The sequence below is a fragment of the Sceloporus undulatus genome, chromosome 3 (assembly GCF_019175285.1).
Source record: "Sceloporus undulatus isolate JIND9_A2432 ecotype Alabama chromosome 3, SceUnd_v1.1, whole genome shotgun sequence".
NCBI classification, from domain to species: Eukaryota; Metazoa; Chordata; class Lepidosauria; order Squamata; family Phrynosomatidae; genus Sceloporus; species Sceloporus undulatus.
In genome coordinates, this window is record NC_056524.1 from 71,674,800 (window position 1) to 71,700,013 (window position 25,214).

General features: G+C 41.8%; 1 protein-coding gene across 1 annotated transcript in view; it reads right to left on the bottom strand.

The window, feature by feature from the left end:
- Positions 1–2,877: 2,877 nt before the first annotated feature.
- TFF3 (trefoil factor 3) overlaps positions 2,878–25,214 on the bottom strand; it is a 58,630-nt gene continuing 36,293 nt past the window's right edge. The window contains exons 8-11 of the mRNA XM_042458388.1: positions 13,561–13,651; positions 9,299–9,476; positions 6,111–6,249; positions 2,878–3,016 (exon numbers count right to left, since the gene is read on the bottom strand). Coding sequence (XP_042314322.1) covers positions 3,013–3,016; positions 6,111–6,249; positions 9,299–9,476; positions 13,561–13,651 — 412 coding nt within the window. The 3' untranslated portion in view covers positions 2,878–3,012. The remainder of the gene's footprint in view (positions 3,017–6,110; positions 6,250–9,298; positions 9,477–13,560; positions 13,652–25,214) is intronic.

Sequence of the window (25,214 nt, forward strand, 5' to 3'; positions counted from 1 at the left end):
TGATAAATGGAAATAAAATGTGTACTCTGAGTAATGCATTGACCAAAGGTGTAGCTGGAGGGAATGAGTGGCTGTGATTGGAGCACCAAATCACTCAGCAGCAGTGTGGCACAAAGGTGCTAATCTACTGATAAGTCTCTGGAGTCAGGTTTTCCACAGATAAGGCAAGAGCAGTGTTTCTTCAGCTGTGCTCTAGGGATCCTCCCTAACTCAAGATTAAGTATCTGAGACATTCCAACAAGCTGAAAACATAGACTGCTTAGTGAATCACTCCTGTCCTCCTGGATAGCTAGTTGTTTGGCCCTGGGATCAGTTGCAGGCCCAACAGCTTTCTGGGGAAAAATCCAGAAAAGTGTTTGATGAATTAAAAAACTGAAATAGTCAGAACTTGGGAATGTTACTTTGGGAGGAGAGGTAGGACTGCAGCTTCCTGCATACCCAAATCAGCATGGGAGATTATCGCATGTGTATTTTTGCCCAATCTGGGAATGGGCTCGTCATGAGCTTGAATGGGTGAAAATGGATCTTATTGCACACCTCTCTGCCCAACTCACCTGCATTGCGTACCCGATCCAGATTCCTGGCTTACTTTTCGAACCAATGATACTTTCCCATCCTTCAAAAAGTACGCTAGATTGGGCAAAAATACATGTGTGATAATCTCTGGTCACTGAAACTGGTAGATTCTGGAAGCTGTATTCCAAAAGAGTAATATTGTCAAGCTATAGACATACTATTGGACATAATAATTTGGATGGGGGATGGATACACAGAAACACAGATGCATGGACACCCCCACCCGCATGTTGTTGTTATTAAGAGATAGCAAGTGATAAGCAGTAGAAACAGAGAAAGCAAAACAATATTGACATGCAGTTCTGCTTTTCTCATTTCTGTTCCAATAAAGTCTCTGAATTATCGTAGGGGTTGTTTTTTTAAAAAAAAATTGCATATCTACTCTTTCAAAATTTATGGTCAGGGTAACAATCTGCATTTTTCTGTATTCTTTCTGTATCGTTCATCCATTCTATTCACACTCCTACAACTATGTACAACTGTGTTTAAATACTTAATGGTCTTCTATCAATACATCTTAAAAAATGGATTGATATCTACAAAAACTCATGCAGAAATAAATAAATTAGGTGCTACTATACTATACTATATTATATACTATATAATAAATTAGGTGCTACTATATTCCTTCTCATCGTTGTGTGCCTTTAAGTCATTTCTGACTTTTGGTGACCCATAGAGTTTTCTGGGGTTGAGAGTGTGTGACTTACCCAAGGTCACCCAGCGGGTTTCCATGGTTGAGCAGGGAATCAAACCCCGATCCCCAAAGTCCAAATCGCATGATCAAATCACTATACCATGCAGGCTCTATTCCTCCCCATTTTTCTTTCAATAATCAACTTAAGTTCAACCCATTTAACCACTAGAGGGAGCTCAGGTTATTTGCATTAGATTTCTTCTAGTGATCTACAGATCTCTACAGAATGGTAAACTCAGGTGTCCATTGCCAACAAAATGGTAACTGAACAGGGCATCTGAGAAAGAAAAGAAACGTATCATCCCTTGAAGGCTGGCAGAATGCAGAGGAAGATCTCCATTCAAAAAATGAAGAAAAGGGCCAAAAAGAACTCCTAAATCTTCTGATGAAACTTGTGTGTATTCAATAGCCATTAAAAATATTTACTGTCCAATAGAAAAGAGAATCCCGGCTCAGCCACGCAAACCCACCGGGTGACCTTGGGAAAGTCACACTCTCTCAGTCTCAGATGACAAACCATCTCTGAAGAAACTTGCAAAGAAAACCCCACAATAGCCTTAGGGTGGCTATACGTTGGAAATGACTTGAAGGCATCTATCAACAACAACAAATGAAAGAGAAACATAAACTTAGGGGATGCTCTTCAATGTTCTCCTTGAAAGGAATGGCTAGGTGGAATCTTGAACAGCAACCCTTCCATCAGGAGGTGAGGATAAACTGGATATTTTGTTGCAAGTTGCAGAATATACTGTGAAATATATCCGAATTGTAAGTATGCACCCATGCTTACCATGGAGACAAAGAGAGATAGCACATGAAGTATGTCACTAAGAACACAGTGCCTTCTTAAATAAAAACATATGGAAGACTGGGTTACAACCCTGTGCCATGGAAATACTCATGGTAGTGATGCCTTTTCATGAAGGTTTCAAGAGGAAACTGTGATAAAGGCCAACCTTTCTTAAGAGTTGGTCCACATTACAGTGATCCACACACAACAGGGTTGCCAGACTGAATATGGGGCAGGGATCCTGCAGTGATAATAGTTAGCAGAGCCTGGATGAGGAAGATGTACTGTAAATCCTATCAGGCAGACGTATAGTTCCTCTTCTCCCTCACCCCTAATCTCATCTTTTAGCTGATACACCTCCCCCCCCCTCCCAAGCACTGCTATTTACTGGTTGGTGGAAAAGATATGTGTGCATTTGTATGTTTGTGTCAGTCAGAAGTTTCCAGCCCTGTTCCTGTAGCTGGACTCACACAACATGAGAATGAAGGTGCTACAGAAATGAAACTGGATGATTCTTTGCTGGCAGTGAACTAATGGACGTATCAGCAGGTTTAAAAAGAGAAACACAGCACACAACATTTCAATGATGCTTTATCTTTAATGGAGTATTTTCATAAAGGTCTTACAGCTGGGGAATGAAGTAAATGTCTACATTCCAAAGAGCAATAGCAAAGCTTAGCAGGGTAGTTAACTGGATGCTTTTAGAACTTTGGTGGGAAGAAATTGTGTTCTAAAAGTATTTTCTGCACTCAAATCTGCAGAAATGACACACAGGCAGATATGGAGTTATCTACTCTGTCTTACTTCTCACAAGGAAAGCAGCAAGGAGTCAGGTAGCAAAAGAGAACAAGAAATGTTTAAATCAGCAGTGATGCCATGCCATTTATCATTTTTCTTTCAGTGATGCCATTGACTGTAATTCTTGATTCCTGTCTTCATTTCATTCAAATCAGCTGAAAGGAAAACAAATGAAAACAGTTTTTTCAGGGAAGAACTGGCTGAACAGGGAACCTGAAAGGATGATGGACTTGGGAAGATGGACTTGCCAGTTAGTTAGATATGTGGGAAGCTTGGCCTTGATCCACATAATTTCTTGCTACACGGTTATTTTGAGCTCACTATGGCATTTATTTATTTATTTATTTATTTATTTATTTATTTTATTAAAATATTTGTACTCTGCCCTATATTCAAAGATTTAAGGTCAACTTACTGTAAAATCACTTTAAAATAATAAATAATAACAATAATTTATGAAGACTAAATATATATACTATTTATCAATTAAAAATCAGACAATCTAAAAGCAATTAAAACAATTTAAAACAGTGCAACCATAGCACATGCACAACCTGCATGAAATCACTTGGACTCAAAGACTTTAATAAAAAGTCAAGTTTTGACTTGGTGCAGAAATGATATCAGCATTGGTGCCAATTGGACCTCCTAGTCAGCAGCATCACTAGGGGGCGCAGGGGGTACGGACCACACCAGATGACACCACTGCTCTTCAAACACCTGCCTTTTGGCAAAAATGGCCTCTGGCATTCATCTGCTTCCCTTTAAAATGCTTTAAGAGATGGTGGAAGTGGGGTGAAGCTCAATAGGATGAGAAAGCAGAGGGCCCAGTATTTTTTAAAATTAAAATTTCAAATTTCAAAATTTTATTTTAAAAATGATTCTTTTTAAATTTTATTTTAAAACATCACTTTTTAATCAAATATCCACTATGTGTATGTAAATACATTTAGGTTGTGCTTTTGATATTGTAATTTGAAGGTATAATTTTAAATTTGCTAGTTGTTTATGGCGCGGTTTATGTCACCTGCACCCGCCCCTTTTCTTGCCAGGTTGGGGGCAGGGCAGTCTCAATGGCAGCCTAGAGGCTCAAACCTCGCGCTTTTCGGGGCCACTGAGAAGCGGCTTGGAAGGGAGTTTCATAACCTAGAGAGGCCACCACCATGAAAGATCTCTTCCGTGTCCTCATTAGACAAATCTGGGAGGATGGTGAGATGGAGAAAAAGACCTCCCTAAAGACTGTAATATTGGTGCAGGCTCAAATGGAGAGAGATGGGATTTTAGATAGTTTGTACCTAAACTGTATAGGACTTTTAAAGTCAGAGCTAGCACTTGCAATTGTGTCTGGAAATGGACTGGCAACCAATGAAGCTGTTTTAACCAGGGGGTTATATGCTCCCTATAACCAGGCCCAGTCAGCAGGCTAGTTGTAGCATTTTGGGACCTGCTTAAGTTTCTGAGTGGTCTGCAAGGGCAGACCCATGTGGAGTGCATTACAGTAGTTACCAGTGCATGGACTACTGTAGTTAAATTATCCCTATCCAGGAAAGGCTGTATGAGTAGCTGATAGACCAGTTGAAGCTGGCCCAAAACATTCTGAGACACAGCGCCCATCTGGGCCTCCAATGACAAAGATGGATTACATTTTAGGATCTTTCATTGCTGCCCTTCCCATTCCTAGTCTTCTTCTGATTTGTTGCCTGCTGTCTCCATTCTGATCAATGTTTGATCAATCTTTGACTTTTACCTGATATCATTCCATCATTGTGTTTTTCCCACTTCAATTCTTGTCTAGCAATAACTCTGTATGTTTTTACTTATGACTTTCTATGCACTTGCATCTGGATTTGTTTTAATTTTGGAGAAAAAGAGGGATATAAACAAACATATAACAATAGTCCTTATCTCGCTACACTTGTTATAGCACTATATTGTACGTGAACTGTTGTGGCAAGATCCTGTGGAATTCTGGGATTTGTAGTTTAATGAAGCCCAAGAGCTTCCTGACTGGGAATTAAAACAGGCAATGAAGAGACTGAAATAGTTCAAGATTTTCAATATTTGGGCTCAGTCATCAACCAGAGCAGCCAAGAAATCAGAAAAAGCCTAGGACTTGGCAGAGCAGCTATGAAGGAACTAGACAAGATCCTGAACTGTAAAGATCATTAACTACCAAAGCTAGGCTTGTCCATGTCATCGTATTTCCGATTTTGATGTATGGTCGTGAGAGCCAAACAGTGAAGAAAACTGATAGGAAGAAAATCAATTCATTTGAGATGTGGTGCTGGGAGAGAGTTCTGTGAATACCATGGACCACTAAAGTGAGCAATGGATGAATCCTAGAGCAGACCAGGCCCAAACTCACTCTGGAAACAAAGATGGCTAAACTGAGTTTCCTGTATTTTAACCATATCATGAGAAGAAAGGACTCATTAGAAAAGACTATAATGCTTGGTAAAGAGGAGTGCTATAGGAAAAGAGGAAGACCACATTTCAGGTAGATATACTCAATCAAAGAAACCACAGCCATGAATCTGCAGGAGCTGAGCAGTGTGGTTGAGGATAGAGTGACTTGGTGGTCTCTCATTCATAGGGTCATCATGGATTGAAGTTGACTCAAAGACAGTTAACAACAAAAACCTGCAAATCCCAGGATTCCATAGGATGTTGCCATGGCAGTTAAAATGAAATAATAGTGCTGTAACAGTGTTGTATGATATGATCCTGCTACTTTTTCAACTTCTGATAGAAATTAGGAACTTGGAAGGGACCTGGAAATAATTTCATTGATTATGTGACTGACATTATGATCTATTCACAATACAGAATTGTAGTGCTATTATTTTACTTTAACTGCTATGATTCCATCTTGTGGAATCATGGAGCATGTAGTTTGGGAAGGCACTAGAGCTCTCTGACTGAGAATTCTGAAGATCTCACCCTAAACTGCAAATATCAGAATTCCATAGAATAAAACCATGACAGTTAAAGTGGAATAATAGCACTATATTCCTGTAGTTCAAATCCATGATCCATTAGTCAATTAATGTCATTATTCTCTCTCTCTCTCTCTCTCTCTCTCTCTCTCTCTCTCTCTCTCTCTCACACACACACACACACACACACACACACACACATTCATGCCATCTTACTTACTAATTGCTTGGCTTTTGCAATTTCTTTTTGTCCCCACTAATGGAGAAGACAAAGAAGTCTGATGTTTAAAAGTGAGTGAAAATATGGACTAACCCATGGTAGAAACACCATTTTGCATGACGGATCTTGTTGCTAAAACAGCAGCCTTTCAGTTCACATTCTCTTCTAGATATCCCTTCCCATCCACACTCTTGTCTCCTTGCTGGAGGTACATTACAGGAACGTCCTCGGCCTATTTTTTTTTTTTAGAAAAAAAAATTAAAGCAGAATTCAGAACTCATGAAAAAAATGTTTCATTTGTGCTCAGCTTAATGGCAGCTATGAAGATGACACTATATCAGTTTCATTTTCTCAGCCTTTTCTCTATGAAAACTTTGCACTCACAGAGAGTTATGAGGATGGTATGGGATGCACGATTGCACATATGACACATTGTGTTTCTTGGAAGCATATCTGAGGTCCTTTCTGCACTGACCAGGATACTCTGGGGGCAGCCTGGAGCATTGTGGACCCTGGCCTTTTCCCGTTACTGCAGGCCCTCAATTCCAATGCCAGGCAGCTATTTACACATAAGTCCACTGTGCTGCCTGTCACCCAGTGACAATCACATGGCTGGGCACATCATTGTGATCTCAGAGTGAACAACAAGTAGCAGTGGTGGACATGCCAGGCAGTACAGCAGAAGGCATTTTTAACAGCTCAATTCCTCAGTAAATGATGCACTGACTTGACTTAACTGGGGGTTGGACTGGATGACCCTTCAGGTCTCTTCCATTTCTATGAGTCTATGTTTCTAACTGGCAGGTTATTTTTAGAAACTGAGGGCCCGAACAAACAGGCCAAAATAAAGCTGCTTGGGGTCACTTTGGTGGTATGCCGGGAAGCTGCACAAATGCCATGCTCCAGTCCTAAGGACTGGAGTGCAGCTTTGGCACAGCTTCTGGCATCTTAAGATGTGTGTATCATTTAAACAGCATACTTCCAAAGTAACCCAAAGCAGCTTTATTTTGGCCTGTCTGTTTGGGTCCTGACTTGCTGGCCTTGGTTCAGTGACATAACAAATTCATAACATTTCTCAGAGAACCGCAAGTGTGTTAGGCAACTGGCTTGAGCCAGAAGGATCCTTCTAAAGCTTTTCAAAGGCTTTAGGAGGCTCCTCTGATTTGCAGCAGAAACAAGCTGCTGAGTAGATGTCAACCCCTAGCATAAACCCAGAGTGCAATGTGCATTTTTTAGAGGGGAACATCATTAGGCAATCAGCTTGAGGCAGGGGTTGAGGTTTGCTCGGTAGCTTCTCCCTGCTGTACATTAGAGGATTTTAAAAAAAACGTTTCCTAAGACTAGCAGGCATGACCTGCCCCCATAGCATGGGATGAATTTCTCAGATGGGAATAGCAAATGCATTAAGCAATGGGCTTGAGGTAGGAGGATCATTCTAAAGCTTTTCTTAGGAGCAACAGACAAGACTCACCCCCAGAGTGCAGGGCTCATGCCTAATGCATTTGCTGTTCCCCTCTGAGAAATACGTCCTGCACTCTCAAGGGCAAGTCTTGCCTGTTGTTCTTGAAGTGAATGATGTCACAGAATTTGCTCGCAGTGGTAAGATCAGCTGTCAAGATCCAAACAGCTCTCTGGACCACGTTGCTCCCCTCAGCAGCCACTGGTAATAAACCCATCCCTCCAAGCATTTGTGTGACCAACACCAAATCACCTCATAGAATACAGATATAATAGTCATCTGCTCTTTTGACCATTTTAAATTATAATTGGACACCGTTAATTTCACACATGGTCAAGAGAGTAGACCACACATCAAATATATCAGTTCTGGGTATAATTTTATTTTTATTTTATTTTAATCTAACTTTGTGCACATCATTGATTTTCTAGTTACTGAAACTCCACCTCCACACCCCACCTCCTCCTCTTTTTTCCATGTTAAAATTAGCTCCCTGACTTGAGACTTGAGGCTTGACTTGAGACTTGACTTGATACTCATCTTGAAGGTAAATACTTGAGACTTGGAGCAAAAGACCTGAATACATTACTGTAAAATAATAATATAAATATCCAGTTTCCATCTAAAGAATCTTCTGGCCTTGAACTATAAGAAACCTTTGAAACATTTTCAGACCCAGAACACAAGGGAATTCTAAACAGAATGCACCAAATATAAGATAATAGCATTAGCAAAAGTCACAAAGGGGAACATAGTAACTGTAGGGAATGCACCTTTGCCCTGCATTTTATATCATGTGGCTCTACAAACCCTTATCATTCAGATCTTTGTTGAGACATCTGAGGGAGACCTCTGTGTATGCAAGTATCCTTGGCTCCTAGAAACTTACCTGATCATAGAATCATAGAATCATAGAGTTGGAAGAGACCGCACGGACCATCCAGACCAACCCCCTGCCATGCAGGATGAGGGTTTGAGGACCTAGGAGCAGCCTCTGCACATAGAGATCTGTGTTGAAAGCTACCCTGCTTCAGACAATCATGTTAATGGACGGATGGCAAAAGGAATTGTGCAGCATGGGGTGAGGGCTAAATGGGTGGCCTGTTTAACATGCTCAGCCTTGAACAACATGCTCAGTTCCTTCACCAGTGAAACCTGAAAAGAGAACTGTAGTGACCATTGAAATCTTTAATTCATAACTAAGTTGGTCAGTGGGTCAAACACTGAATTGATGGAGGCTCTTCCAGGATAACAAAATGCCACCATCATAGGTCATGTTGTGGGACTGCCCTGCTATTTTTCTTTTCCACACAGCAATGTAGAAGGAAGAAGATTATGGGGATATGCAGACTGCCCCTATGCCCTTAGTCCATCCCCAACCCAGCCTTTCCCACTGGTGTGCACAGCCTCTATATTTATAGCAAGCACAGCTGAAAAATAAGCTGTGTAATAGATTTAAAAATAAAATAGGGGGTTTACCTGGTGGCAACCACATGCCACAGCTGCAGTCTGGCCTTTGCAGGGCACAAAAAGTGGCTCCTTTTTGTGTCCTGCATAGGAAACGATAGCCTAGGCACCATGGCGCCTTGGCTTTACAGTGCTCCTTCAGTGCTGTGTTGTGTCGATGCAGTGCCAGAGAAGTGCCGTGAAGCCTTGTGCCATGTGGCTGGGGCATGCATCATATGGACGCTATGCCCTGACTCCATCCCCAACCCAGTCTTTCACACCGGTGTGCACAGCATCTGTATTTATAGCAAACACAGATGAAGAATAAACTATCAAGATCTGTGTAATGGATTTAAAAATAAAACTGGGGATTTACCTGGTGGATATTTTGGTCTTTGCTTCCGGGCATCTGCCAGGCTGCCTAATCCTAATACCAAGGCAATCATCAGGAGCCAGAGCAAATTGCAGTTCATGTCTAATTGGGATCTTGAGTTGTCAGATTTATCAAAGGAATTCCAGATCAATGGTGTGTCTGGAGAGGTATGATTTATTTCCTGTGAAGAAAGGGTAAAGAAATTAGGGCTTTATACTAAACCAGTGAATCCCAATGTGGGCAGTACACCTCCCCCGGGGGCTGGTGGAGAGATCCAGGGAGGCGGTGAGGGAAAGGAGGGCAGCAGGGGGACCTTCAGCCAAAGTATTGGTGCACAAGAAGGACAAAGGGAACCATCAGCCTTTAAGGCCATGGTAGGGATGAGGATTGCATGAAACTTCTTTTCAGGGTCCCTCAAAACCACAGCACAGCCTCATTGATCACTTTGTGGGGTGATGTCTTCCACTCTTCACCTACCTGTGCAAGCTCATTCCCTTAGCCACATCTTTCACTAGTATTGGTGGTGGCAGTTGGGAAACTTGCAAGGATTGGAAGACGGACATTGTTTTTGTGGCCCCAAGTGGCACCATTTTGGGACAGAATGATGGACTGGAGCAAGAACTTAGAACATGTGGTGGCAGAGAAGAAGTGGCAGCAAAAAAATGAGCTTTCAAATTTGGGAGCTTGCTTAAGCTTTGTGAGCTTTGATGGGACTTAGCTGGCATTGCTGTTCCAGCTTTGTTTCATCAGACAAGATGAGAGAAGAGATAACAGAAGAAACAATGTTGCTGTATGTGGGAGAGGGCACTCGAAGCTCTGTGGGGAAGAAGGGGAAGAAGTATTAAGGGTCAATTCTTGGAAAGAGTCGTTTGTCTTGGAGGCGCTCCTGTAGTTAAAATAGTTCCCTTTCCCTGTCCACGCCAGTCTCAAGTTTAGAGTGGCTTCTGTAAACCACCTATGGACACACTGGCTGCTCCCTTTTACACACTGACAAAGAAAAATTGAGCATGGCCCGTTACAGACGGGCAAAAAGTACATACTAGGTACCTAGGGTTAGGAAAGGGCGTCCTTTCCGGATGCCCTAAACCTAGTATGTACCTAGTACATACAAAATGGCGGCGCCCATTCTACATGGGCACTGCCATTGGGACGTCACAACCGCGCTGTCTCCAAACAGAGCAGCGCAGATGTGACGTCCTGGTGCTGTGCGAGGGCGCCTGGGGCGCCCTTTTCACAGCACTGGAAGGAACTCCGAAACGGAGCTCCTTCCAAGTTTGTGTCACTGGTGCAGCCTTTACACGACTGCGCCAGCGACACAAATGAGAAAAGGGCCTTTCTCTTCGTCCCCACCTCTGTTGGGTGTCCTTGGGGCATGAAGTCCCAAGGACACTCCTTTCCAGGCCACGGGGAAGCGACCTTTTGCCGCTTCCCCGCGGCCTGGAAAGCAGTGGATCGGGGCCTCAGAGGCTGCCGCTGTGCCAGCTGAGGCCCCAATCCGGTGGGAAAAGGGGCAGGAACAGGCCACCCCAAAAGGGCGGTCTGTAAACCGCCCATGCTTGCTAAATAGAGAGAATCTTCTCCGTTTGCACCTGTTCACTTTGGGAGCAGCAACCAAGCAGCTGACTAAGCAGCATCTGAGAAACCTCTTGCATGCTCTGGCCTTTGCTGGAAGAACAGCATGGGTAAGAAGCTTCTCAGTTGTTGATCTGCCAGTTGCTCAAATGCTACACTCAGGGTAACTGGGTACAAAGGGAGCAAAGACTGATCAGCCAGTTGAACAACACCCAAGAACCCTCTTGCCCGGCCGGCCTTTACCACAGGACCAGCACAGGCGAAAAGCTTTTCAGTCACTGCTCTGGCAGCTGCTCTGTTTCTTCTCCCAAGGTGATTGGATGCAAAGGAAGCAGCGACCTAAACTGGGTTGTTATTTGCAGTAAACAGTAGACCTAATACCAAGAAATACACATGGGGCAGGGGTGTGAGGGTTGTTACCCAAGATGAAAGGGTCCAGTAGTTGGAAAAGGTTTGGGGACCATGTACTAAGTGAAAAAACCTCAGTATAAACTCAAAACTAGTGGCAGCTCCCTGCATGCATGTCTGCAGAATGGTGATTCTGCTCTGGGCTTTAGCATGAATTTCAAATGAGCTATGTAAACTGTTGAACCTATTTGGGAGACAGAGCTCCTTTAATGTCCAAATTGAAATCCAGAGTAAACTTACCATCTTACTTAACATGGAAGTTGCAAGCTGTTACATCCTCTTGTGGTCTCTATTATATCATGCATACATGCATGATATAATCTTTATCACAAACCAGTAAAAACCTGTACTCGAGACACAGTTAATCTCAAAGATGCTTACAAGATCCTTTTGCAGTACTGGAAGGCATGTCTAGGATCCACAAGCAAATAACAAGCCTTCATGTGCTATTGATAGTTATATTTTATTCTTTAGAAAGGTTTTATGATTATCCTGTTTTATAAAAAGCCCAATGCATTTTGGCCCCTATATTAGGGAGTGGACTTCTTCAAGGGCTACACTACAAATAAACATCAATATTAATAATAAAATAGATCTCAAAATTTAGAGAGGAAAAACATATATTTCTAATTAAATAGATATAAAATCCCAACAGTCAACATAAATTCTATTTAATATATTTTTAAAGAAAACTCATATACATACCACTCAGTCTATCAACAGCAGAAATTTCTGGAGTTTGCTAAAAATCTTCCTTCATATAGCTGAACTATTAAACAATAAAAAGGGGGACAAGGCTTTTATACATTTTATTCATTTCAACATTTCAACAGATGATCAGAAAAAGGAGGAAGAAGGGTAAAGAGACTGTGGTTAAAAAAACGGTCAAGGATGTCTGATGCAATATAGTTAGAAAGCAAAATCATTAGTAATGCAGGGTAACTTTACTATAATAAAGGGAGGAAATCTAGGTCTTCATCTTCTGGCATCAAAGAATTCAGTTTTCAGATCTAATCTGCTTCTTTTCTTAGCAATGTTTTTTAATTATGATTTTCTGTCTTTTCCAACATCCAGAACTTAATATCAGTGGCAGAGTGGTCAAATTCCCCAAAATGACTTATCAGTGGTGCACCCACTCTTCCACTGTTTATTTTAGACAAATGTTCCCCTATAATGCCTTTTTAGGAGTCTTAATATTTTACTCACAAACATTTTTTGCACTTATATTGAACTGCATAGACAACAAAACTGCTGTTACATGTGCTGAAGTGGGTACTCACAATAAATGCAGTAACCACAGGGTCTTGCTGCATTAATAAAAGTGTTTATGGGCCTATACAGATGGGTGGCATGCAGCTGCTCCTGTATTGGCCAGATCGGTGCCACAGCAGCCATATACAGCAGCACCGATCCGCTCTAGGCAGCTTTCTGGAAGGGGCACCATGATGACACCCTTCCACGCAGTGCCATTTAGGTGCCATGCATGATGTGCATCATCATGGCATGCGCCGTGTAGATGGGCATGTGCCAAGATGGCCTGAGCGTCTGGATGCTCAGCCCTCACTGTGCCTATAAGCCAGCACAAAGTGCCGGTCTTGTATTGTGTCCTCAAGCAGCCCATTGCCTAACACGTTAGCTGTCCTTTCCCTCTCTAACAAATAAATGTTTCTTGAGCTCTGGTTGCAAGTCGTGTCTGCTGGTATTCTTAAGAAAAAAGAATGCTAGAAAAACCATCCTCTCCCCATATTTGCACCAAAAACAAGTTGCCAAGTAGAAACATTTCTCTAAGGGGAACAGCAAAAGTAATGTTACTCAATATGTATATTAGTCATGCTCAATACTGAGGACATTTTGGAATTATTTGGAATGTCTTGGCCAGATTTGTTTAGAAGGGGTTTGACACTGTATACTCCTGTGGCTGAGAAAGTGTGACTGGCCAAGATCAACCAGTGGGTTTCCATGGCTGAACAGGAATTTAATCCCTGATCTCCCAGATCCAGCATTCAGACCACTAAAACCATGCTGGTTCTCATACCTACACACACTAATTTTGTAATATTAAAAAAAAGTTAAGAAGGCATGAATTTTGCCCTATATAAAAAAAGGTGAGGAGAAGAGTGGATGTAAATACAATGCGCCCTTCCCTTACGTGGGGATCCGTTCTGGACCCCCACCCCACCCCCCACGTAAGGGAAAAATGCATATGCGCAAGCCCCTTTAGAAGTAATGGGGTTTGTGCTAGTGGCGTGCCACGGGATGCACACTGTGCATGCGCGCCCCATTACCTCTTCCTGGTGCGCTGAGGATTCTTCCGGTACAGGCTTCCAGCATATGCTGGAAGCTGCATAAGCCTCACCCACATATAATGTGGGCACACTGTATGAGAAAGAAAGGATATTAATGAATTCAGACTTTATAGCTATGCACATTCCAACTCAGTACAAATTGTCCTCTTTGAAGTTCATCATAGTGTAAGGTTGTATCTTCACCCATCATGCTTAGGTCAATGCCATGTGTAAAGATCTAAGGCCACCTAGCAAGGCCATGACTGAAGCCACATCCAAAGCTGAGTCTTCCCAATTTGTAGAAGGAAATTCACATGGGAAGGGGAAGAAGGAGCAGAGGACTACTCCATGACCATACACAGTGTTCCCAATATTCCTTCCATGATTAGGAGATTGGGATTATTACACATGTATGGATGCTGAACTTTAGATGCTTCCGGTGGGATCCAAGAAGACAAACCTTTAGATTTTCTCCTTCCCACTGCATCAGAATGTTAGGAATTAAAAGGAGCCCTGGTGGCGCAGTGGTTAAATGCCTGTACTGCAGCCATTTACTCGAAACCACAAGGTTGCGAGTTCAAGACCAGCAAAGGGCCCAAGCTCGACTCAGGCTTGCATCCTTCCGAGGTTGCTAAAATGAGTACCCAGACTGTTGGGGGCAAATTAGCTTACTTGCTAATTAGCTTACTTGCTGTTCACCGCTATGATCTTTGGAATAGCGGTATATAAATAAAACAAATTATTATTATTATAAAAGCGGAGATATTGCAAATTTAAGCAACATGAATTTATGCAACTAAGGTAATCAATACAGAGTAGGAGACATGTAGAAATTGGATAACAATATTTGGCATAAAGAATAAACAAGTTACCAATACAAAATAAAAATGCATCTGAAAGAGTAGAGACATTTGAATAAAAGTGTTTGATCTTCACAGATGCTTATTGGGTGCTTAGTAAGGAAGTAAATATTTGCTATTTTAATTCTTGAAAGAGCAATGAATAATTTTAGCAATGTTTTTCCTGCCGCAAGAAGGTATTTGAAAACTGTATACGTTTTGAAGACTATTCATAGTTCACAACTTATTCTGTGCAAAATTCATGTATAATCTTTTTGTTTAGAAAACAGCATTTTGTGTGCCAAAAAAGAGGTGTTTTCTGCCTCTCAGGCTGAACTCAACTCAGAGCTAGCCAATAGAAATCAAAAGATACCAATGTTACTCAACTAATTGCTAGACTGTGGGTTCATTCAAAGTTCTGGCAGATCAGAAAGGTGCCACTATCTCAGATGATACCAAGTATATAGTAATTTTGAGAGAGAGAGCTAAATCTGAAATGCAGAAATAATGCAGTTTGTCACAGCATTAACTGTCATGGCTCAGTGCAATGGAATTCTGGTATTTGTAGTTTTGTGAGATATTTAGCCTTCTCTGTCAAAGAGCTCTGATGCTGGTAAATCGCCTCTCAAACATTGAGGAAGCACACATGTGTGAAAGCCTCGCATGCTTCCTCAGTGTCATGGAATCATCGGCGCCCCTCTAGCATCACTGAATTGTTCCGATTAGAGGGAATTTCCTCTGAACACAAAAAATTCCCGCTCCCCGAATGATTCAGTGACACTAGAAGGGAGCCAACGATTCCCTGATGTTGAGGAAGCATGCCAGGCTTTCACACACATGCACTTTCTCAATGTTTGACAGGCGATTTACCAGCTCTTACCCCACTGTAAGTGCTGATTTGATCATCTTTATTGTCTGAGCACCATCAAAATTTCATGAATACATGTTGTGATAGATCCCAAAACACACTGCAGAAATAATCCAGTCTGAGACCATTTTAACTGCCCTTGCTCAATGCAAGGGAATTCTGGAAGCTGTAATTTTGTGAGACATTTAGCTTTCTCTGTCAGAGAGCTCTGGTCCCACAATAAACCACAATTCCAAATATTCCCTAGTACTGGGCCAAGGCAGTTAAAGGATCTCAAACTGGATTATTTCTGCAGTGTGTTTTGGACCACATTATCCCAGGCAATGGCATCATTTCAGATTCTGACCAGTTAATTGAAATAGCCAATTAAAAAATGGTTTCTCATCCAAAAGACAATATTTGAGTGTTGGTGGTCTGGGGTAACAATGTGTGGAAATGGGAAACTGTGGAAATCTTTCCATTGCTATCTTATAGTTACTCAAGCATATGTGTAGAAAAGTAGTTTAACTGTTCTGTGGTTACAACAAACCACAGCTCCCCTGTGTTGTATTTTTCCTCAACCTTGAGCAACAAAAAACTGAGGACATGTTAATGAACAGCCTCTCTCTTTACCTGCAGCTTCCTCATGCAGTGCAGAACCATATATTAGTAGGTACATTGGCCTTGGGCAACACACGCCACATTTGTTTTAAAAGGTATTGCTTCCACAAAACCAAATATGTCTCAATTTCAGCGTCACTCCCTTCACTTCTAAGCTGTCCTACTATTGATTCTAATATAAACAAATTCATTAAATAAATAATGCAATGAATTTATTCATGTAGTAAAATGAAACTGAGCATTTCCAATTATGAGTCTCTCTTAATAAATTTCTCACAATAATTGAATTTAAATACAAATATAAGTAATTCATTTCAACACCAAAACTTGGCTAGAGTCAAACTGTAAGTGATCACTAATGCATTGCAAGCATGTACAAAGTCTGCACATCACAAGGCAAATGAACTACAAGTAAGCAAGAAATGCAAGGCAAGAAATAAGATTCTAATTTGAGAAGCTAGAGGCAGACATTTATTTATTTTAACCCTAACACTTTTCAAGGTTTTTTTTTCTTTGACAATAAATGAAAGAGCTTGGTACATTCACTCTTACATTGCTTAGAACTTTCTCACAGAATGTGTAACTTGCCATTTTATAATATGTCCATCTGCTTTGTTATATTTCTGGATATGTATTTATGTTTCTACTCACTTCTTCATTTGGTTTTTGTGAAAATGACTCTTCTAGACTGGTTTCAAGAAATGACATTTCTTCTTGCTATATAGTTTCCTGGGGGTTTGCCAGTTGTTCTTGCATGTGCCTCTACATAGGACTTTATCACACATGATGAATTTCTCTTAATTTCAAATGAAAAGAAAGTGGGTCCAGAACGCATTTACGTGAATTCACTAGTTCAGCGAATTTACATGAATGCAATTGCTTTCGAACTGGCTTCCCATTGCCTGAAAATAGTATGCCATTGCCCGAATTTGTGTGTGGTAGTCTATCACGCAATAACGTTAAACCCCACGATTGCGCTTGGATTGCCATTGGATTATACTTCCAATTTCCCTTTTCTGATAAACTCCTTGGTCCATAGAGCCAATCTGCAAGACCTGAGCAGAGCTGTTGATGACAAGGTGACTTGGAGTTCTCTCATTCATAGGGTCCCCATAAGTCAAAGTCAACTTGACGGCAGTCTGCTCATGATATGTCTGCTCATGATATGTCCAAAACACAACAATCTCAGTTTAGTGTAAACCACACCTGAGTGTTTTTCTTTAAAAGAAAAACCAAAAACATTTGGAAGAGACATATTCATATCCAACAGGTTGAGACAAAGAGACTTCCCTTGATAAGAAGGGCAAATTTTGTCTTCTTTAATTTATTTTTAAAATATATATTCAAAGAGTTATAGTGGAAAAGTGATCTTTCACTAATACACTATAGTACTATACGTCTCCCTAAGAAAAGAAGACAAGAAGAGAACAGAAGGGAAAATATTGCTCCAAAATAGAATTAAAAAGAAACTCACTTGCGAATGGGAATGAAATGTTGCAGCTCATGCTGAGAATCGCCAGAAAAGATTCTGGGACAATAGAAACTCCATCTGCCTATTTAAAACAGACAAACAAACACAAAATTGTAGCAACAAATACCTCTCACCACATTTGATTAAAATGAAGACGAGTTGATGAGAACGGGACAGATAGGAGGAAGCAAGTGATGATTAAGGGTCTGTAGAGATGGGTGGCATGCAGCTGCTCCTGTACTGGCTGGATCGGGGCCACAGCCATGGCCACCACATGCTGCTGCCCTGATCCGACCTCCAGAGAGCACAAAAAGGAACCACAGAAAGCGGCTGCTTTTTGCGCCCTCCAAGGGGTGACATAGTCATAGCAGCACGGCTTTATGACGCCCCTTCGGTGCTGCATCATGTGGATGCAGCACCAGGGGGCGTCATCATGGTGCATGCCATGTAGACTGATGTGCACCAAAATGGCACCCTAGGGGTGGGATTACAGCATCCAGCATGTGGACACTGCACCGTAACTCTGCTCACGCAACGGCCATTGGGCCTGTCTGTAGGCCCTTACTCCCAGAAGGCTAAGACCAGTAGTGTCTGGGGATCTAAGGTATCCTGTGGCCACCACAGGTTTTTTTTGACACCATAAAAGCCACAGATTTGGCCACATGGAGCTGATATGTGAGCAGAACAAGTCACAGGGTGGCTGCAGCCCAGGGGCTTCATATTGCCTACTGCTATTCTGGAACTTTGTGGTGAACCTCTTGGAGGGGATGGATGGATAAATATCAGTGAAATCTGTTTCCAGTCTTTGTTAATGTGGTAAAAAGCGAGTTTCAGTATGCCTCTTCTGGGCCTCAGGAGAATGACAACACAAACAGGCCCTCTTGTATCACAATGACAAGAGTGTTTGTCCCTTCACTACCCCCTCCCAATGTAAAATGCTGCTTCCAGGACAAGGGAAGCTCTTGACTGGAGTAATTTACTCTCAAACTGTCAGCTATCCAATGAATGGATTGCACACATAATATGAGACTGAAAAATGAAAGCGACCAAGCAACATAAATGGCAAACTTCCTGAAAATCTTCATAACATTCAAGAAAGCAGGGAATCAACAATGCTGTAGCAAACAGAAAGTAAAAGGTTTCAAGCTCTGGTTTTTACTCTTTCCCTTTGCCTAAAAATTTCCTTTTGTCCTCAAAATATGTTTTTAAACCTGGCTTGATTCCGTAGCTGCAATAGCTTTAAGAATAGTAACAGCATTTACATTTCTATACCACTTCACTCTGAACTAAGCAGTCTCTAAGCAGTTCACAATGTGCAAGCCAATTGCCCCCAACAAACTGGGTACGCATTTTACCAATCTGTGAACAGATGAAAGGCTGAGTGGACCTCAGGACTGAACTCACAATATTGTAGCTGCAGTACTAGCACTTAACCAATGTGCCACCAGGGCAGGTTTTGTCCAAACTTTTAACTTTCCAATTTAAGACTTATATAGCCTGCCTTTCTTTTACAAGCTGGATGCAAGGCAACTTACAACATGTTTAGGAAGGGGGGGGGGGGGGGTTACAAGAATAAAAGCATAACAAACTATATTTTTAAAAATGTAATTCAATGATCTCCAACATTAAAACACAACTGAATAACAAAACAATGCTGCATGTCATTGTTTAATTATGATGTATTTTAATCCTACTGAATTTTAAAAATATTTATCTTCATTTTCCATTTAAGTATTATAGATCTATATGTGATTTATTCTATGTTGTACTTTATTAGTTCACTTATTTGTGTTGTGTGTCAATGGCTATGGCCTGAACAACAATGAACTACTAGTACTGTATCAGCTAAAATCTTAACATATTAACATATCAATAAATATTTAAAAAGTGCAGCATTCACCCATTATATGCCCCATTTTCACAGCCAGCCAATTGGTGAAAGTCCACCTGAATGAGATAAAAACAAGATTTAATACAGAATGAAATTCAGAAAACCAAAACTTCTTTTACTGGATTGGAGTTATGTCCTTCTGAAGGATATATGAAATGGCAAGGAACACTATATAAATTTCCAAACAGTCAGTGTGTGTGTGTGTGTGTGTGTGTGTATTAAAAAGGCTTCTTGAAAATAATAATAGGGATGGTGACAGGGACAGAGGAGGAGATACTGACACCATGTGGCTGCCAATATCACAACTGCCCTGGCAGTGACATTTCTAATAATACGTGGGCCAAAAGAGTCTTTTTCCCCAAAGTCCTTTGGTGGGCCAAGTAGCAGATAGCACAGAAATTCTTCCACATCTTGCACAAGGGCAATCACTGGCCAGCCCTTGATTTGCTCTGTGAAATGAAGATTGCTGCAGCTTCCTTGCAGACAATGGTCCAAAACACTGCAGAAATAATCCAATTTGACACCACTTTAACTGCCAGGGCTCAATACTATGGAATCCTAATTTATTGTGGCACCAGAGCTCTTTGAAGAGAAGGCTAAATATCTCACAAAACTCCAGTTCCAAGAATTCTCTAGCACTTAGCCAGGGCAAGGCGGTCTCAAACTGGATTGTTTCTGCAGTGTGTTTAGGACCATTCTGTTCATACTGTCAAGATCAGACCTGACAATATGAAGAGATCATATTTTTTTTTGGCTTGAGGTTCTGGGAGTTGTAGTCCAAAAAAGTAATGTTCCTAAGCTCCCAGTTATGTCCATAGTAATTAAGATGAATTGAAAATGAGCTGCAATTAAGCACATGTACTCAACTCTTTTATAGGGAACTGGAATGCCATAGCTACCTTCTTGGCTTAACTACTGTTAAGAGCCTTTGAAAAAACAGTCCACTTAGTCTCTAGCTATACTGACTAAAATCTGATTTGACCACACATGTACATCTATGAACAAGCTGTGAAACACATGGAAGGTAGCATCGGGAAATGTCTTCACAGTGGTCACCCATTAAGTAGCCTCAATGAGACCACTGCCTTGGGTGGTGGAACAGGAAGGCCAGTGGATGAGGGTCAGAGTATCCATTCTGACCACTCCCCCCTCTTTCTCAACAATCACAGTACTTGGAACTTTGCTGCCTATTGAAGTGACCTGAGTCTGGTCCTGCTGAGAGCATCTTTTTTGATGCTCTCACTACTTGCCTGCCAAATGGGAGGAATCAATGAATTTTCACCTTGCCTTTCTCTCCTATTATTTTGCAGTGACTGCTGCTGCCACCACCCAGAAAGTCAATACCAGCTGATGACTAGGTGTGTGTATGGCGGTGGGGAATGAACTGCTATTGTCAATGGACTTATGAATGGAATTGCTGTGTTTTTCTTTTCATTGCTTCCAAACTCTGATGCAGTGCTGGAGAGGAGGCTAACATGTTTAGCAGCCTCTCTTTTAGCACAGAATGTGCCAGAGCAGAGCTTAGAAGGAACAAGTTACGCATAAATAATGTAACAAGTGGAAACCCTTCTGTTGTTCACATAATAGGGTCCTCTTGCCATTGACACAATAGGGTTCAGATCAGGAACTCTGTACATGTTAGCTAGGCCTTTAAAGCAGGGATGGGGAAAGTAAGCACACACACCCAAGCCACCTGCCAGGTCCTCTCCCCCAAAATTTGAACAATTTTTAAAAGCAGTATTTCACCTAGAAATTGTTCAGAAGTGAAGGAATCTGTCAGCAAACCTGCCATGGGCCATGAGGTTAAATATTGGCCAATGCAATTGCCTACCCCATGTTTCCCAGATGTGAAGCTGCTAGAGGGAAATCCTAAAGAGGGAGCAAATGGGCTGAGTCTTTACTATCTGAGGTTTTTACCTCCAACAAAGGTAAAACGTTTTCTTTTCAAATTGTAACTACATTTGGCATGTTTTACCAAATTAACACCTAAAACTTTCTTAACACAAAAGCATGGTGCCTTCTTTTGAGAAATTTAATGTTCTCTGTCTAATGAAGCAGGTTGTGTCCTCACAATGAATGGAGACATCTTGGATCTGTGAAGAAGTACCTTTTTGTATTGCTAATGGAATTCAAATTTTATCTCCTGAACTTTGAAATACTTTGCTCCTATTGCCACATAGCCATAAGAAGGAGGGACCTGCCTACATAGATATCCCTCTGCACTATCTCAACACAGAACAACACATCAACAGCACCTTGAAAAAAAGTAGGCCTGTGACTTGTCATATATATTTTTTTCCCTGTATGGTTTTCAAAATCTTTGCCTGATGAAGAAGCCAGTGAAGCTTCAAAAGCTTGCATCATGTATTTTGTGCATTATGCCTGTCTGGATAAAGGTATCATTGTTTTGTGTATTTTGGATGTTACAGTATTTTACTTTAAAACAATGTTTAATATGACCTTAAGTGGTAACTGTAATGGATTGCAAAATGGGAGGGGGAGTCCAGAGCATTTAAAAGAAGAGTACAATACACAATGCTTTTCTAATGCTATTTAATACAAGATTAGCTTTCAGAAAGTTGATACAGCCAGGGAAAAGGTTTTGAAATACATTTTGCTTTCTAAAGAACAGTAGCACCAATTAACAAAATAGGTGTGAAGCTGATTAACTGACTAAAGGTCAAAGGTTTTGTGTGTGGGGTAGTGGAAACTGGGATATGAGCACTGTCATCTTGTGAATGGAACAGGAAGGCACCCCATCCCAGAATGATGGAGTGATGCACCCGTTCCCCAATTCCACCCCAAGCCCTACAAAGTGTATTTAAGATAAATGTATTTTAGTACAAATTATCAAAGTTTAATACAAGCAATAGATATGGCTTAACCTAATATATCTCATATCAAGCAAGAATAACAGATAGAAACTGGCAGGGGGAACTGGAGCACAGGATATAATGGACTGCAATGCCGCAATCTTTTCTCTTCCAGGGATTCCACTGATGGTGTGAGTTTCCTGCTTTCATTTCATTTCATTCCAATCATCTGATGGGAAATAAAAACAAAATAGTTTTAGAGAATAGAATGTCTAGCGTGAACTATCAAGAACTTCATATAGCCACAGAGTCCTTCCTGCCAGTGCAGGACCTCTGAGAACTGGTCGTCCAACCTGTGCTTATTAACCTCAAAAGAATAATAATACACTATTGCACTTTTGAACAGTTCTTAGCAGCAGGATCCTCCTGATCCATTGGTTCAGGTCTTACTCTTTGGAGCAGCAGAAAACAAACTTGTTCTCTCTTACATGTGACAATCCTTCAGCTATTTGAAGAAGACTGTTATATCACCTTTTAGCCATCTTTTGGCTAAATATACCCCTCCCACCTCCTCTTAGTCTTCTTCTATTTCTTGACTATTGTGTCCATTTTAATTGATGACTGAGACAAGGAATGGGGCTCAACAGACTGGCAGTTTATGCCGGCCTGCACCTGAACTAGAGCTTCCTTAGGGCTGAGCATTGACATGCTCAGAGCCCTACTTTCGCCACCAGCTGCTATCTTGGCACACACCCATCCAGACGGTGTGTGACATGATGACTTCCCTCATGTACAATGCCCAAACGACACTGCGCATGAGAGGTGTCATAATACCATGCTGGGGCCCTTATGGCACCCCTTCTATGGCACAAATAGGAGCTGTGTTTTGCAGCTCCTTTTTACACTGGGTTGGGGGTGTGGCATGCAGTTGCCACGTCCCCAACCCAGCATTTCCAGGGGCGGCATAAAGCCGCCCCTTACCGGGCTGTCTGTACAGCCTCATTGTCTGCCGTCTTAGTTACCCTCCTCTGGACATGTGCCAGGGTGTCACTCTCTTTCTTCTAGTGTGGTGCCCAGAACTGGGTCCAGTAGTCCAGAACTCAGATGGAATTTCATTGCTTGTTTGAGTAATCATTATCATATAATATTTCCAAGTAATGCACAGCTGATATCATTAGTGACATGTACTGATATCCTGATGTTTTACTTTTGACAAACATATTGTTCCTGTTCATCACTAATGAGAAGGAGGAGGAGGAGGAGGAGGAGGCGGCAGCTAATTATTTAGGCATACCATAAGGTGCCATTCTATACCCCATACCATTCAACATCTACATGACACTACTGTACTGCGAGAGATCATCTGGAAGTATGAGGCAGAGTGCTATCAGTACATTGATGACACTCAAATATATTTCTCCATGCCTTCAAAAATAACATCAGGTTTTGGCAGTGTGTCTCCTCTGAATGAATGCCTGGAGGAGGTAATGGCCTGAATGAGAAAAAATCCAGACAAGATGGAGGTGCTAACTGTCAAGGGTCTTAACCTGGGTTAGGAGGTAGGTCAACTGATTTTGGAGGGGTTACACTTCCCCTGAAAGACTGTGTTTACAGTCTAGGGCCCGTTACAGATGGGCACGAAAGTACACGCGGAGCGTGTACTAGGATTAGAAAGGGGCGGTGCTTCCGCACCCCCCTAACCCTAGTGCGCGCCACCATGAGGACGTCATGACTGCGCCGCCTCTATACGAAGCGGCGTGGACGTGACGTCCTCTCTTCGCCTAAGGGCGCATAGTGCGCCCTTAGTGTGGAGCAGGAAGGAGCTCCATTTCGGAGCTCCTTCCTGGTTTGGTCCGCTGGGCGCAGCCTTCAGACGCCTGCGCCCAGAGGACCAAAGGAGAAAGGGGCCAAGCGGCCCCTTTCTCCTCCTCCCCGCCGCCGCGGGGTGTCCTTGGGGCTTGAAGCCCCAGGGACACCCCTTTTCAGGCTGCAGGGAAGCGGCCTTTTGCCGCTTCCCCACAGCCCGGAAGCTGCGGAACAGGGCCTCAGCGGCTGCTGGTGTAACCGCTGAGGCCCTGATACACCGGGGAAAGGGGCGGGTGCAGCCCGCCCCAAATGGGCGGTCTGTAACCCGCCTAGGAGTGCTTCTGGATCCATCACGGCAAGTAATAGCTAAGATAGATGTCCCAGCCAGCTGTACCTGTTCCTAGAGCTGAATGCTCTAAAGGTGGCAGTGCACATGCTGATAACCCTAAGACTGGGCTTTTGTAATACGTAATATGAACATTGGGCTCTTTACCAATTCAAAACCTTCAGTTATCTCAAAACATGGCAGCCAGATTGGTTACTGGTACATCTAGGAGCGATCATATTATACCAATCTTAAAATCACTCTACTGGCTGCCAGCTACTTTCCTGACAAGTTACTTTTAAAGCCCTACCTGGTTTGGGTCCAGGTTACTTACAAGTTTACCTCCTCCTGTATAATCCGCCCCATAAAATCAGGTCCTCTAGAGGACATTTACTCCAGTCAGCCAGCACTAGATTGGCAGCTGTCACAGAGAATACTTTTACTTCAGTTGTCCCAGACTGTGGAAGGACCTGCCGGATGAGATTCGACAGCTGAGTATGCTGTCTGAATTTAAAATAAAATTAAAGACTAATCTCTTCTAGTAGGCTTATCCAAATGATTTGTAAATTATGAATTTTAAAGTATTGACTTATTTTAATATGTATTGGTCTTATATGTTCTTTTAAACTGATGTTATGTGTTTTTAACTGGTTTATGTGTTTTTAACTGATGTTATGTGTTGTATTTTGCTGCTGTTCTTACCCAACTTGATCCATATAGAGAGATTGGAAAGAAGAAATCATCATCATCACCATCATCATCCAAAATGAAAATATATTTCACAACAATGCATTACTCAAAAATACTCACCCATGATAGTAACACCATTTGGCATTTGGGATTGCACCGCTAAAACAGCATCCTTTTCTTAGGCATGTTTGTCTAGATATTCCAGGATATCCGCAATCACGTCTGTTTTGTGGACGTACGTTACAGTTTTTACGTGCTATTCAGGAAGAAAAATGAAAAATTCAGAAGTCATATTAAATGCTGCTTTCATTTTTTGTTCAATTTAATGTATGTTGTACCTTATTTCAGGCA